General features: G+C 41.8%; 2 protein-coding genes and 1 long non-coding RNA gene across 5 annotated transcripts; 2 read left to right on the forward strand and 1 right to left on the reverse strand.

Moving 5' to 3' along the window:
- Positions 1 to 658: 658 nt before the first annotated feature.
- On the forward strand, positions 659 to 2,272 carry LOC121771295 (protein BFR2-like). 2 transcript variants are annotated; one of them, XM_042168076.1, is made up of 2 exons: positions 659 to 1,269; positions 1,350 to 2,272. In XM_042168076.1, the coding sequence occupies exon 2, from the start codon at positions 1,512 to 1,514 to the stop codon at positions 2,181 to 2,183; it is 672 nt and encodes a 223-aa protein (XP_042024010.1). In that variant the 5' UTR covers positions 659 to 1,269; positions 1,350 to 1,511; the 3' UTR covers positions 2,184 to 2,272. Both variants share the same exon structure in this region, with proteins under 2 accessions (XP_042024010.1, XP_042024011.1).
- Positions 2,273 to 2,429: 157 nt separating this feature from the next.
- LOC121770309 lies at positions 2,430 to 6,432 on the reverse strand. Its single transcript, XM_042167059.1, has 4 exons — positions 6,311 to 6,432; positions 4,004 to 4,805; positions 2,712 to 3,942; positions 2,430 to 2,626 (listed from the first exon to the last, which is right to left on the reverse strand). Exons 1-4 carry the CDS (start codon positions 6,430 to 6,432, stop codon positions 2,430 to 2,432), a joined length of 2,352 nt encoding a protein of 783 aa, XP_042022993.1.
- A 664-nt stretch (positions 6,433 to 7,096) lies between these two features.
- LOC121771319 lies at positions 7,097 to 7,949 on the forward strand. 2 transcript variants are annotated; one of them, XR_006043983.1, is made up of 3 exons: positions 7,097 to 7,180; positions 7,441 to 7,645; positions 7,733 to 7,949. It is a non-coding gene; the product is annotated as an uncharacterized LOC121771319 (long non-coding RNA). The 2 variants fall into 2 exon arrangements; XR_006043982.1 differs by having other exon boundaries at positions 7,441 to 7,949.
- The last annotated feature ends 7,821 nt before the right edge of the window (positions 7,950 to 15,770 follow it).

Raw genomic sequence — 15,770 nt, forward strand, 5'->3', positions numbered from 1 at the left:
AAGTATAATCCAAAGTAAGAGGATGTCGAATATTCTTTTGTTTATCATTTCACAAAATTTATTTCGCATAATGAAATAAATATGAAGAAATTAAAATGACTCATGCATCGCACGGGCGTGATACTAGTTTAGATATAAAAATAGAAAATAAAAATGGATATGGTGAATATCACATGCTTCTACACTAAACGACCATCCATCGATTTTTTTAGATTTAATAATTGACCGTGTGATTATTGTCTTTTTAACTAAATTTGTTTATGGATTCAAAAAATACTCAGTAATTAAGTTTAAGTGTTTAAGAAAATAATAAAAACTGAGAAATTAATAATTATATGATTATATAAATTAAAAAATGATTGCTTTAGACTATTATAACATCAAAAAATAGTATTTTAGTTATCATAACCTCTTTTAGTCAAGCCTAAAAAATTAGTACTACTAGTCAAATTTTGTTTTCTATTGAACTGACCAAAGAAAAAAAAGACAAAATAAAAATTGGATTGTTTTCACTTTTCACAGCCATTGGCGGTAACTTTCCCACCAAATCAGATTTTCATTCGCATCTAACCCTAGTTGCAAATCCCAATCCATCCTTCAACTGCAAATCTCAGGAAGAGGACGGAATGGATAAATTTACACCTCTGAATCAATTGACTTGGTGATGAGAAATTGATGTGGGCACAAGAGCAGCCCTCGCCGTCTAAAATTGTCCACCCGAGGTTCCTTTCACTCTACAACCCTCGTTTTTTTAATGTAATTTCTCTGTGTAAATGCGCATATATTGTTCAACTTTTATTTGTCAGAGTTTAGATAAGTTTGTTGGCAAAATTCCAAGAAGGGACGTTATGGCAAAATGTATCCGCCATTTGGACCCTGAAAAAAAAAGATTTCAGCCATGGTATAGACGCGAGAGCTTCTCGCGTGTCTTAAAAGTATAGACGCATATTCCTCTCGCGTGTTAAAAAGAAGAGACGCGTCTTCCTCTCGCGTGATTGGGGTTTCCATGAAACTCACTTCAAAACCAATCGTCGTGGAAAGGCTAAGACGAACTGGGCTGTGCAGAATAAGGCCTACATCCAATATTGGGAGAGAAGGTCTGAGTTCGTTACTAACGCTTACATGGAGCCTCTTGCAGACCACGTGCAGGTGATGAGGACTCGACAATACATGGAGTGGTATTTTAAAATTACCATTACATATATCACGCAGCCGGGTAGGCTTCCAGAAGTAGGGATGAACACTGTTGCATCATCATCTACAGTCCAAGTAAGTATTGTATTTTTATAGTTGTTGTTTCATTTTAAAAGTATGTATGTTATTAAATATGCATGTTTTATTTGTTACAGGCGGAGACATTGGCACGTATATTTCAGATGTCGCGCGGTTTTGACCCAGCAGACGCCGTAGGATTGTTGCACGAGATTAACAGTCTTGCTCTTAACTGCCTCACCGAGTGCGGTGAGAGTGAACGCACGGTCATACCTTCCACATAGCGCACTGATGTGGATATGTCCCGGGGGTTTATCCGAAGAGCTCGCGGTATTGGCCAGAGAGGTATCCGAACAGGCGGGCATGGTTATTCACGGCATTTCAGAATGTCCCAAGGCATGCCAGGGTCATCACAAGCAGCAAATGAAGAAAATATTAATTCAGATGATAACATAGATTTGGATGCACTCATCGACAATTTTGCTGGTGAGCCCGAAATGCAAAATCCACCAGCACCAGATCCCTCTAGTTGGTTTCCTACTTGGTCAGACGCGCCACAGTCTAGTTGGGTGACTCCATTAGATAGAGTTGGGCTACCATGGAATCCTACTACACAGGATTCATTCTTTTCGGATGTCCATATCGTGCACTCTCCAACAAATGATGATGATGATGCTGCTGATGATGATGATGATGGTGATGATGATGAAGATGCCGATGATGATGATGATGTTGCTCCTAGGAGTAGTGCCTACATAGAGCGCCCCACGAGGAGAGAGCATATTGACCCTCCTAGGAGTAGTATTCAACTCGATCGACCTAGTAGCAGTTCACATACATCCCGTCCCGATAAGGAACGCTCCAGACCAAGTTTGTCTCAGACAATTATGGGTATGTTCCCACGTAGAAGGTCTAGCCGTGACAACAGAGGAAAAGGCCCGAGTAAATATACACCTTCGTCATTTAAGTAGAATAATATCATTAGATGTATTGTCTATTTATTACTGGTGGATTGATTTGAGATGTACTGTTGACTTATTATATGTTGATTGATTTATTACAGGTGGATTGATCAATAAATAAAGTAAACTCTGTCGAATTTTTTGTAAACAATATTACTTAAGAATGTCATTTCAGGCTTAATCTTGGTTCAAACACATAATAAACTCCAACCCTCAATCACGATTCTCAAACATAAAATAACTACATAACACGTCCTAAAGTGCACTTTCTTCTATTATGGCCGGTCTCTCCACAAAGGCGGCATCGAGGAGAAGCTCTTGGCGCATCTTCTTCGCGCTCATCCATTTGGTTGTGTATCCTCCTTCTGTTGTATCGCCCACGTGAACGAGGAAGTAGCCGTGCTGGTGAACATTCGAGTGTCCATTCAGGTTCATACCAATAATCTTGGTGTCTCAGTGGACGGAACACAGCTGCATAAAAGTGCAGATGTAAGACATGATAAAAATGAAAGAATACAAAGTATTTAAACAACATACCTGCGTACTGGTGAATCCAAACATCTGTGTGGTATCGTGTATCAACATGACTAAAGATGTCATCACTGCGTTCTCTCAGCACCGCAACAGCGTGAGAGCAAGGCATTCTCCAGGTCTGCCACTTTCCACATGAGCATATCTTTTCACGGTAATCTACAACATGTATATTATGGCCTCTACCCGGACCTCTGTGATAGGTTAGCACATCATAGATGCCACGTGCTATGCTTGTAGTCCTAACATGATGACGTCTCCCCCGTTGGTCATTCTTCTGAAATAACTCCCAAGCCCACGGTGTCAAAGACGTCTGACATTGTTTGGCTAGAGTCGTTCGGTTAACAAACCAGTTGATGGTCCGCCAGAATGTAATATCAACGATAGCTCTAATTGGGAGTTCCCTCGCAGCTAACAACACATTATTATAACACTCGGCCATGTTAGTAGATGTCTCACCCCATCGACGAAATTCATCGTGTGCCATAGTCCATTGCGATCTATCTATGGTGGTTTCGAGATACCTCAGAGCTTCTGGACTCACCTTTTCTAATTCACGCCTTGCAGTCCAATATCTCCGCTCCTCACTCACTTCACCCATTATCCATACCCATTTCTTCACTCCGGGGACTTTGTGTCTTTGTAACACATTCGATCTAACGTGAATTAAACAGAATCGATGATAACCAACTGGTGCCTCTTTCCACACATCAGCCTTCATGGCATTTATAATGCCTTGATGTCTGTCACTTATTATGCACACTTCCTGGTCATGCTTTATAATATGCACTCTCACAAGATTCAAAAACCAACTCCAACTCTCGTTTGTTTCTTCATCGACAATAGCAAAAGCAACAGGCAAACAATTCTTATTTGCATCGTAACCTACTGCAGCAAGTAGTTTACCTTTCAATCTTCCACGCAGGTGAGTCCCATCAACTGATAAGACCGGCTTTGCTACTTGGAACGCCTCTATTGCTGGCCCAAATGCCCAAAATACGTAGCGGAACACCTTTGTATTACCTTGACTCAATACAGGGTCATGCAACCACTCAACGATTGTCCCCGGATTTTGAGTTTGCAACTCAGTCAGGTAGCTGGGGAGTTGTCTGAAGGACCCCTCCCACCCACCATATACAAGCTCAATAGCTTTTCTGCGAGCGTACCATGCTTTCTTGTAGCTGATTTTCACGTGAAATTTATTTGATATATGTATGTACTGCAGAAGGCTTGAATGCTGCATCGTTTTCAATTTGACTTCGAATGCAGAGAGCAATCATGGATGATGTAAGATTAACATGTTCACTTGGATCGTGATCTCCCATACAGCAATGACGATCAACCCATGAGTTGATAGACCAGCTACCATCACGTTTCTTAAACGTTGCTTTAACCTCCCAATTACATGGGTAGCGTTGCCCAAGGTCCCTGCCTATTCTTTTCGGACCAAATGGGTCCCTACAAACTGCATGCCATCTTCTTGAATGACTATCCATAACCTCATACATCCAACCTGTTCCCACATGCCATAATGTGATAGCAGTTTTCAACTGCAATTTGCTATCAAATTTTGTTCCCACATCTATATGTCTCGGATTATCCTCATCCCAATACCACATATCTTCATCAACCAATCCATGGTCTTCTGAAAAGTAACCACGGCTGCCTTTACATGGTAATGATCGAAAAAATGGTAACCCTTCAAGCACATAGTTGGGAACAGATTGCTCCCCACGAACAGATGGTTGTACATACTTCTCAACCATCATATCAAGTGCCTCATCGTCTGTAGAATCTTCACACGATTCTGCACTATAATCAAGATCACTTGGTTGAGAACCATCGGAACCATCACAATCAGAGTCATCTGCACCACCAACATTATCTGCACCATCACAATTATCAGAACCATCTGCACCATCACCATTATCAGACCCATCCGAACCATCACAATTATTAGAACCATCATAACCATCACATGTCAAATTTGGTACATCTAGTGGTTCATCAACCTCTCTCCCAGATGTGTTAAATTCAAAGCTATGATATTCATCATCCCTCCTAGATGTCCCGACATCAAAACTAGGATAACCATCTCTCCTAGATGTTCCAACATCATGATGAGTGATAGGTGGTTCAAATTGCAACGCAGTGGGAACAGGAGTATATTCAATAAAAAGTTCAATTTGACGTGGATTTTCACCAAACATATACTCCAACAAATTAGCATCCACTGGTGTAGCTATATAATTCACCACTCCACTAAAAACCACAGGATGCCTCCATGTTAAATCAATCGTATGTGCATCCAACTCAATTCCAATTTTTTCACATATCATTGATACAAGCTGATAATATGATATCTTTTCATTCAATATAATAAATGAATTTGCACGAGGGGGATCATAAGCAACACCCAAACCTGGGAGCTGAATAATTTTCCCATCCCAATATAAACTCACAAACACCATTAAACCTGCAAAATAAGTGCGACATAACATCATATACTATAAATTCAACATACTTAGATAAATATTGAACAAAATTAAAATCGAAAATTCAATACCAAGTTCAATGCCATAAACCCTAAATCTATAACTAACTAACATATAGCAATGATAATTGAAATTAATAGTCAATAATTACCTAACACCACTTAAAATAGGAATTAGAGCAACAAAATCACGGATTCACTTCGATTTTCGCCGGCTAGAAACGTTGGCCGTCGCTGAGAGTGAGAGATTGAGCGAGCTGGAAGTGAATTCGCGAGTGGAAAGTGAGGTCTCTGCCGTTTGGGCTGGAATTTGTGTCTACCCGAAACACGCGAGAGCGTGTCGCGTGTTTAGTTAAACACGCGATAGCCTGATGCGTGTTTAGTTAAAACACGCAAGAGCTTCAAGCGTGTTTAGTTAAACACGCGAGAGCTTCTCGCGTCTATACCATGTCTGGAAACTTTGTTTTTCATGGTCCAAATGGCGGATACATTTTTGCATGGCGTCCTTTCTTGGAATTTTGCCTAAGTTTGTTATATTTGAAGCAACAATCGTAACTAATCCTTGATGACAGAGTGAGAAGGATGCACACGACTTTCTTTTCATTGTGAAAGTGTAAGTTCTTTCTTCAGCTTCATGAAAGTATTACTATTCGATTTTTATGTAGGAATGAGCCTGATTGATATTGGGGGATTTGCAATTTTACTACTATTTGATTTTTATGTTGTCTTTTGTTGTTTTAGGAATAATCTATTGCAATTTTGTTTTACAGTAATGAATCATCTAATCATACTTTAGACACTCAATTTTGTGCATTGTAGTTTATAGGATTTGAGTATTTAGAATTATTGTTATTTTGCAAGTATAAATCAGTGTATGGAATTACATAACACATTATCATTTATATTTTATGGATTCGTAGACTTGATAATGGGTGAATTTGTGAATAATAAGCTTAGTAATATTTGGAGCGATATTAGCCAAGCTGGATATATGATCCATCTGACTTCATAACTGTAAGTTCTCTATAGTAGTACTCATTTGTTCATATCCAACTAAAACTGTTTTAGTTCATATTCTTTCTCAATTTCAACTAAATTATTTCTCGATTACCTTTTTGAGTTATGACTTCCATAGTTACCAGCTTTGAAGCATGGATGAATAGTTTCAATATTGTTTTTTGAATGGTTCATCTTATTAGCACTCTCGATTACCTTTTGAGTTATGACTTCCATAGTTACCAGCTTTGAAGCATGGATGAATAGTTTCAATATTGTTTGTATTAGGTCCCACTTCTAATATTTTAAATAAATCATTATCATGTTTCTAATGTATTACTCATGTACATGATTGTGTCCTTTTTTCTTCAGTTAGTATGTTTAACTGCATGCATAATTTTTTTTCACATGTAGCATAATTGGAACATAAATTTAATCCATTTTTCTACATACGGTTTTTATAATCGTATATCTGTTGAATTTTGCACTACATAGTTTGATATGTGTGTGTCTATAAACTATAAATATGTTACCCCATTCACAAATTTAGACACTTAACGTTAGCTTGCATCATTCACTCTAAATTAGTAAGTTGATAATGCTTTGTCTTGGTAATTGTCTTGTATGAAGCATGTGCCTTGGTAATTGCCTTGTATGAAGCATGTTTTTAAACTATCAGTAGTGATGCACCTACTCCGAATTTCATATGCTTATAATAGTTTCTTTTCCATGTTCTTTCTAAGAGTCAATGAGATTGCAAGTGTCATGCATATTGTTATACAGATACTGTATACGTGTATGTATTTTATGTTCAAAGAATAAAAGGTAGTGAAAACTTCTTTATTTGAGAAATACCTAGGTACTAACATTTACTGACTTGATATATTTATATATTATGCAGTACTATATGGAGTGGCGGAGAATAAGAAAGGTATCGAAGTCAATATGCAAGTTCTACATGCTTGTGTGGATATACATTTTCTAGGTTTGTTTCTTCTTGCATTTATGATTGAAAATTTGCTAGGAAGCAGAGAAGAAAAAAGTGTTGATAAATTCATTCTCTCTACAATCTATCATGGGGAGCATGTTTTGATAAATTCATATTATGGAATATTGGAAAGTGACAACTTTTGAGTTAGCATTGCTAAGGAAGGGGCTGGATAGCAAGTTTAACCCATTCAGGTTTCAATCTTTTATTTGGGTATCACCTTCTTTCCATTTATGTTAGTGTTTTTTTTATGTCAGGCTTTATGAGTAAGTATATCCACCATAAGTTCTTTTTACGATGCATCTGAGCTTGCAACTCGCATCTTGCCAAACATTGTTGTCCTGGCAGTTGAACCCGCCAGATGACCTACGACTACAAGTGTACACTAATCATGTCCACATCTCAATTTATATCAAGATCCGAATTTGATTAGCACCACATAGGCATTAATAACAAAGTTCAGTATAGTATATCTCTTTACAATATTAATTTTATTATATTTTGTACTCGTTTACCTTGATTAATATTGTGTTTCTAATATCTTAACAGGAACATATCACACATGATGTTGTTGCGAAGATGAAGTTAGCTAAGTATTCTTATGCGGATGTGATTGCATGTGAGAATGAACTTCTAAGAAAAATCAAAGTGTTGGATAAGCTTTGTAGTTATCTAGAACTTTTTTGTATTTTTTTATTTTAATATTGTATACTTTGATTTTGTGGAAATTATTATACAAGTTTTTTATATGAAAATATGTTTTGTATTTGAACTCATTGTAAATTTCATGCGGAACTGATAGTACTATGGAAAATGAAATTTTAATTATATATATTTAAATTTAGCAAAATTAAATAATGAAAAAAAATTTATATATATTTGAAGGATGAGAATATAGCTTTTACATATATGTAGGTGAAAAATGTAAATTATAAATATTTACAGGTGAAAATGTAATTATTAATATTTGCAGGGTGGGATTTTATAAATTTTTGTATATAGTACATATCGACAGTATGTTGGCACTTTCAAGTGCCATAAGATTTGATATTTCGTGATATTTATGCGTGCCATTACATAAGGCATTTTATGGCGGTTTTCAGTGAAGTAACACACAGTCTATCGTGGCACTTGATCTATTATTACATGTGTTGGGCTGACACTTCCTTCAACTGCCATTATAGATAAAGTGTAACGTTAACATAATTCTGGTGTCATTTTGAAGTGCCATTAAAAATCAATTTTTTAGTAGTGATTCTATAATAATTACTAGTAGTTGCCAACTAATCAAATAAATTGTTTACTGTGACTTGTAATCAAATTCTAGTAATTTTAAACTTAAACCAGCAGCCGCCATGCTTATCAAATTAAAACTAATATTATGCCAACCATTCCACCTAATAAAGGATCAATTTTATGTTATATACAAACAGAGCATGGAAATCAAAGTATTAGTCAATACCTCGGTTAACATGGAGTATTAATTTCATTCTATGTACTAATTCAGACATCACATAAAATTAGAAAAGTGACAAAATTAAATTCCACCACCGAAAAGATAAACCCAAAGGACAAGTTCACATTACAATCATTTTCATACTAGAGAGACTTTTGTTTTACTAAGAGCATCTCCAATGGAGGCTAGCGGTCCGGCTAGCCGATTCCCGGCACTGGCCGGTCTGCTAGCCGAACCATTGTAGGCGTCGAGCGGAAAAAACGGCGAGAATTTCGGCAAGCGCACGCCGATTTTTGAGCGTTGGCCGATGCGCTCGCCGATCGGCTGGCCGCCATTGTAGGCGGGCGATCGGCGAGCGATCGGCCAACACTTTTTTTCCTTTCGAAACACTATATATACGCGATTTGCACGTCCTTTTCATTCGCACCGCTTGTTTTAACGAGTTTTCTCTCTCACTTAATTTTTGTACAAGAGCAATAAAGCAAAATGGAGAACAACAACGAGTCTACTCCAGTGACGAGCGGATCTCAAACTCCCACGGTACCCGTGGGAGGTGGATGGGGTCCGATGGCCGGGTACTACAACATGTACCCTTGGCAGCAGATGATGCCCGGGATGGCAGCCGGGGGTAGTATGTCGGGATGGTAGGGGATGCAGGGCAGGCAGGGGGTACCGGGGATGCAACCCGGGATGCAGTTGATGTCGAGGTGGGCAGCCGGGATGCAGGGGACGCCGGGGGAGGGACAATGTCTATCGCCCCAGTATTGATTTTTTGACTGCTTCTTCGCACACATCGACCCCATCGGAGACGCAGTTCACTGGGTGGGAGACTTTCTCCTTAGAGGAGTTGGGGATAGATCTCGAGGATGCGGACACTCCCATTCAAACGGGGGGAGTAGGGCGGGGTCGGGGCGCACCAAAGAAGAAGAAGGGCAAGGGGAAGGGCAAAAGGGTGGTCGGCGAGTTGTCGCAGCCGACTGATGATGACAACTCGGCACGGAGGAATTGGACGGATGCGGAGAACGTCGCGCTGTCCAAGGCTTGGGTGAGTGTTTGCGATGATCCCCTCCATTCGAACAATCATAGGATCGTCAACTTGTGGGCTAAAATATCAGCAGCCTACAAGGCATTTTGCCCGGAGGGGAGGCCACACAGCGGGGAGGAGTGCCGGAAGGGATAGGACCGAATCAGGGCTGCGGTCTTGAAAGATCTCAGGTTTGCGTAGGTGTCGCTCAAGCAAGGATCTATCCTACTGATCAGTATAAGAATCCCCGCTAGCCTAGAACCTGCTTTCAAAGAATCTTCAACCCTCTTCTACTGGGTAGTATAGTGAAGGTAGGGGTCGAATCCCACATAGATGGTGCGCTAAAACTATTGCGGTGATATTCTGGAGGGTTTGGTTAGCTACCACGCTCGGGTTGAGTCTCTACCTAGGCAAGAATTTAAAAGTAGTATCCTACTGACTAGAATGGGGGAGAAGTGTAGAGGTGCAGCTGTACGTGGAAATGGGTAATCATGGTGTAACAGAAAATATTCGAGAAGTACTGGGTTTCTATTTTGGGCCAAACGGAATATCCGAAGGTAGTGGGAATTGTGTGACTAGGCTGACAGATCTGCAGAGTACAAACTAAAAGTGAAGGACAAAAGGCAAAAAGCATCTAAAAAGTAAAAGTGGTCCCCAACTATTGACATGGACATCATCTTCTTCAACACACTTGATCAAAATTAAATGACAACTCCAGATTCGCCAAGTAAAACACAGAATAACAACTCACGAACACAGATCCACAAATAAAAATTCCAAATCTGAAATCAAACACCAACACTGTAACTCCGCATACCGGTCAACATGAAAACGAATCGAAACTCAAACTAGACTTTGCATGCAACGATTTATTTCACAATCAAACAGTTCCCGATTGTACTAACTCAGAGAAAATTACGACGAAAACAGCAACAACCGATTTAACACTTAAAACAACCAGAAACTCTAGATCTAAGCTAACTAGGCAGAAGGAAAAGAGATCAGCGAGGTAAACTGAACAGAAAACAATTTCATAGCATAAAACAAGTTCGGATCCTGCAAACAAAGTAGTTCTAAGCCGTGAAAATCAAAAGCAACACAGATCCATAGTGAAGAAAAACAAGAAATTTAAACTACGAAAGCGAAATAAAAGTGTTTGCCACTCCGGGCGATGGAACTCCTAAACTATGATCTTGCTGGCTGGAACGAGGATGACTGGAACTCCGGGAGCTTCTGGAACTCAGGTAATCATGGTTGTGTTGAGGAATGAGAAACTGGACTGGGCTGAAGAACTGAACTACCGAGAGAAATCTACCTAAAAATGATGATGGTGAAAATAGATATCCCTTTTCTCTCCAAGTGGGTTCCTTTTATAGGGAGGCTTACCCTTGATTTTAGGGTAAATCCTTATTGCAAGATGACTCCTTTGCCCTTAATTGTGGGTAATCAGCCTCAGCTATCCGTCTTCTCCATCTCGAACCGTTTTAGCATGTATACTGATCAGGATAGCAACATCCTGACACCCTTTTCACTTGAGTTATTCCGAAGCTTCCCTACTGGTTAGAACACTCAACCTGCACGCTTAAGCAACTTGTTTTGTAGATAAAGTTCAAATATGCACATCATACTGACCAGTAACCAAGACCTAGAATACGACTTATCAAACTGCTCACACTTACCACATGCTTGTCCTCAAGCGTGAAGAACAAACAAAAAGAAATAAGTCGAATTCTAGTCTGGTTACTCCCCTGACCGACTCTACCTAAACTAGACTCTATACTACGACGCAAAGAAAAACACTTGAACAAACATAGAAAAAGAAAAGAAAAAAACACACAAACAAACATAAAAAGACTAAAACACAAAGATCGGGCTATATTTTCAACCATCCCTCCCCTCGGGATCAGGTGCAATCCGACCTTAGACAGCCTTGAACTTCTGCCCCCCCCCCTTTTCTTTCCCAATCAGTACATCCGCTTGTCAAGATCGCCCACACTCTCGGCCGAACACTAGGTTCACTCAGTCACCCATACCTCACCAGGAGTATTAGGACTGTTCTCTCTAATTGCTGGACCACAAAATGCTTCGGACTTAGATCTCACGTGCAGCGACTGAAGGACTTAAAAGCTTGTAAATGGGCTATTGGCTTGTAGTGTTTTGGGGTGGATGTTCCTAAGGCTCTAAGGTTCAAAACCTCTTCTTTATTGATGTGGGGGAACTGTGTGCATTAGGCTTCTAATTAGTTGCTTTCCTCAGCTGGCGCTTCTGACTTGGGTCTCCAACTAGTCAGTAGCATCTTTGTGGCTTCGCCACCCTTATTCCTTCTTCATCATTTTTTTAACCATTTTCTTCATTTTTCCCTTGTTCCTTCTCTTTCCTTCCTCTTCTTTGTGGTTTCGCCACCCTTATACCTTCTTCTTCTTTGGACCTGGGACGACTCCCTGGTCGACTTTCTTCTAAGTTCCTTGCCCAGCTGGTTTCTGCCTTTTTGTATATCTTTCTGGCCAGTAAGCTTCATTCGCCTCATGCCTTGCACACACACAGTCCCAGTGGCTAGGGGTATTTATCTGGGTATAAAGAGTTAGAAAAGAGGTTCTAAAGGTGGTTTTTTTTTGGGGCGGGGGGGTTCCTACTGCCTTCAGTGTTGCTACACGCAGTCACTTCACCCTAGGCAATTTGTGGCAGCCGCTCTTTTCTTTTCTAAACATGTGGAAAGTGGCTCCACTTAAAGCTTATAACTCACATTTTAAGAGGGCTTTCGTGTTTGGCTCTAAGTATGGGCTTTTCTCTCATACTCACATCATCTATCCTGGCTAGGAGGTACTAAGGGGGGTGGTTTCTATTTTCCAGCATGTCTTATTTCCCTCAATTCCCCTCACCGTCAGCTCAAGACAGTTGAGTTTTAAGCCCAATCAACACACAAAATAAAAAAAAACTATACCTAACAAAACACTAACACAAGCACAAACAGAAACCACACATACATCATACTGGCCATTGCGTCCCCCCTCCCACTTCACAAGTGTCTGCCCTCAGATAAGGCTGTGAAGTGGAAAAGGTAATGGCCAGTATGGTGGACACACAGATAAAACAACAACACATCATATTAACACTAAAACTTCTCACACTTAGACTATGGAATAGGCTAAGTGGAAGAGTTTGAAAACCTAAACAGAAACCAACAGACACAAAACACATATATATACAAATTCCTCACACTTAGGCCAGACAATGGGCTAAGTGTGAGGAAACATGCTAACGAAAAATACAAACAAGAGAAAAACAGAAAGCATGCGCCCGGAAACAAACCCTTTACTTCTCACACTTAGACTATGAAATAGGCTAAGTGTTAGGAATGGGGTGTGCGCACATACACAATTTATACTACCTAAAAGCACAGAAAACAATAAAAATACGAAAAACTAATGAGAAAGAAAAGAAAAACTAACTTGTGGTCGGGGGGTGTGGTCTATTTGAGTCGCCTGCTCCTTCGCGGGGTAGGTGGTGCAGGAGATTGTTCCTTCTCGGTCCCAGCTTGCTCCTCATCTACGTCCGCCGGCTCCTCGGCCTCTCCTCTCTCTATCTCGGGTTCTACTGGTACACTTGGTCCGGGATGCTGGGCTTCATGGCCCCTGTCTCCTGTAGCTTCTTCCTTCCTCTGGCTGGTTACTTCCTCCAATATCTCATCTATCATAGATGCCATCCTGTTCATCTCAGTTATCAACCGCTGGTTCTCCTCTCCTAGCTCGGTCACTATCGTCTCCATAGTAGCTTGCTTCTGGGTTAGTATACACTGTCTTGCAGACTCCTTTAGGATCCTTTCCATTACCGACGCTAACCGGATCATCTCTGCTCCCATCTGTCTGTTCTCTACTCTTATTTCGTCTATAGCCTTCTCAATCCTTTCTTGACGCTGCTCTTGTGCTGATTCCTCCCGGGCTGCTGCTACCCGTCCGGTGGGCAAAGCTTCCTCCCCCATTGCATAAAAGCGTGGCACGCCTTGCCTTAAGTGGACCGCATTCGTTCGGACGAACAGGGGGGTATCAAACAAACCTGGGCCGTCCACCATTGTCAAGGGGGATAAGTCCTCTCCCTCTGAGACGGTTATATTGTTTCTCACAAAAATTCCCAATAAGTGGCAGAGGGAAAGATTCCGTGCTGGGTGGGTGGCGATGAAGTGGCATTGGTATGCGGTCCAGAATCCCAAGTGCAACTTCCTGCCCTTCTTGGCACACCACAAGAGGTACAACTCCGTCATCGATGTTCTCACTGCCGAATTTGACTGTCCTAAAAGGTTGAAGTCTAAAAACAGCTGCACCAGGCGTAAAATAGGGTCGTTGAAATAGATGGACTGCGAGAGGGTGGACCGGAACTCTCCCGAAGCTGGGTGGGTTAACTCTGCCCATGCCTTCTGGGGTTCAAACTCCACAAGCCTGCGTGGGATTCCCCTCTCTCTATTCCTCCACTCCGAACTCAACGCCTCCTCCAAAGTACACATACCCATTCTTACCGTCCACTCGATTATACTTAGCTTAATTTCACTCCCAAACACCCTAAAATTGATGCACTCCTCGTCCAAATCAGTGGTGACTTTAAATCGAAAAGTCGAGAAAAATTCTTTGGCCAGCTTAACCGGGATATTCATAACCTCATTTTCCAACAACCATTCGAAACCCAACGCATGCAAAAGGGCGAGAAACGATTCGCGAGCTTTCAATTTATCTAAAGAAGGGAGATGAAGTACCTTCCCACTCTTGATTTGCTTGCTCTTGTCGTCCTTGGTGCGGTAAGGGGACTTGAGCTCCTTGGAATCGAACAACGTCATCTCTTCTACCACGTCGTCAGTGAGGTCAACCGTCCACCTCCGGTATCTTAATCTCTCTACCGGTGGGTGGACTAACTCTCTATGATCATCCAAGAGCTGCTGTTCAGTGTACTCCTCATTGGCCAGAGAGATGTTGCTGTCGGAAGATGATTCAGTGCTGGCTGTGTACTCGTCGTCACTCAACTCCCGCCGGCTTGGTGGAGTTCTTTGAGTTGCTTCAGTAATGACGATTTCGGTGTTCACGACACGCGGTTTCATGGTACTAGGCTGTTTCCTCATAACGGCCTTGCCTTTTCTCTTCCTCTCATCTTTGTATCGGACTTCCTCCTGGGTAGTGGGCTACTCTCTACCTTGGCGTTGTCCTCCTCCGGTCTTTCGGGGCTAACTACCTTGGTGCGAGGTCCGGACCCTCAGCCATCCGTTCAGTTTTCACACCCTGATCCACTTGCACCAGAGAGGGTTCCTCGACCACCATTTCGGCATCCTCTAGGTCAGCAAAAGGTGAGGACTCCTCCCCAGGTTTTGTGGGAGTTGTTCGTTCGTCGTCACTCACGATCTCCAGCGGATCTGCCGCCGTGTTCGGTTCCGCCCTGCTGGATGCCCACTTACCCAAACATCGTTGCGACACCCTTTTTGGTTTGGGTCGGTCTACCATGGAGTCCGTCTTCACTACCAGTCTCCGCTTGACGGGAATCGGCTTTACTACCTGAGGTGCCATTGGGGTAGGTGCTTCTACTTCTGGTTCTGCTGCCTCTGTTTCTGTTTCCTTGGCTTCTGTAATCGTATTACCCTTCTCTTCTTCCGGCTGGTATGTCGGGCCTTCTGGCTCACTTACTCCCCATGTCTCTTCACTCACGCCTACTGCCTTCGAAGCGGGGTCTAGACCCTCAGCCTTCGAGGTAGTAGCTTGTGCTGCTTGGTTCAAAATGGAATCGAACTCCTCATCAGTCATAAGAGTCCGCTTCTGGGCTGACTCGTTCAGATCTAAGTCCTCCCTTGCCACTTCTTGAGATACCGGCTCCGCTTCGGGCGTCTTATTCGTTCCGCCGCTCCCCTCTTGAGTCGTTTTTTCCTCATGCTCCTCAAGGCCGGAGTCGTAGTGGGCAGCGATGGCGTCGAGTTCAGCCGAATTAGGTACTGAGGTTTCCGATGGCGCGGTCACCGAGGGAGTTCCCTCCTCTGAATGTACTGCTGTATGGCTGACCGGCGCAGGCGGAATTTCACTGGGTGCGGTTCCTACGCCCCCCATTTGGCCGAAACTGGTCAGCTCCGTCGTCCAGTC

Source organism: Salvia splendens, chromosome 16 (assembly GCF_004379255.2).
Source record: "Salvia splendens isolate huo1 chromosome 16, SspV2, whole genome shotgun sequence".
NCBI lineage: Eukaryota > Viridiplantae > Streptophyta > Magnoliopsida > Lamiales > Lamiaceae > Salvia > Salvia splendens.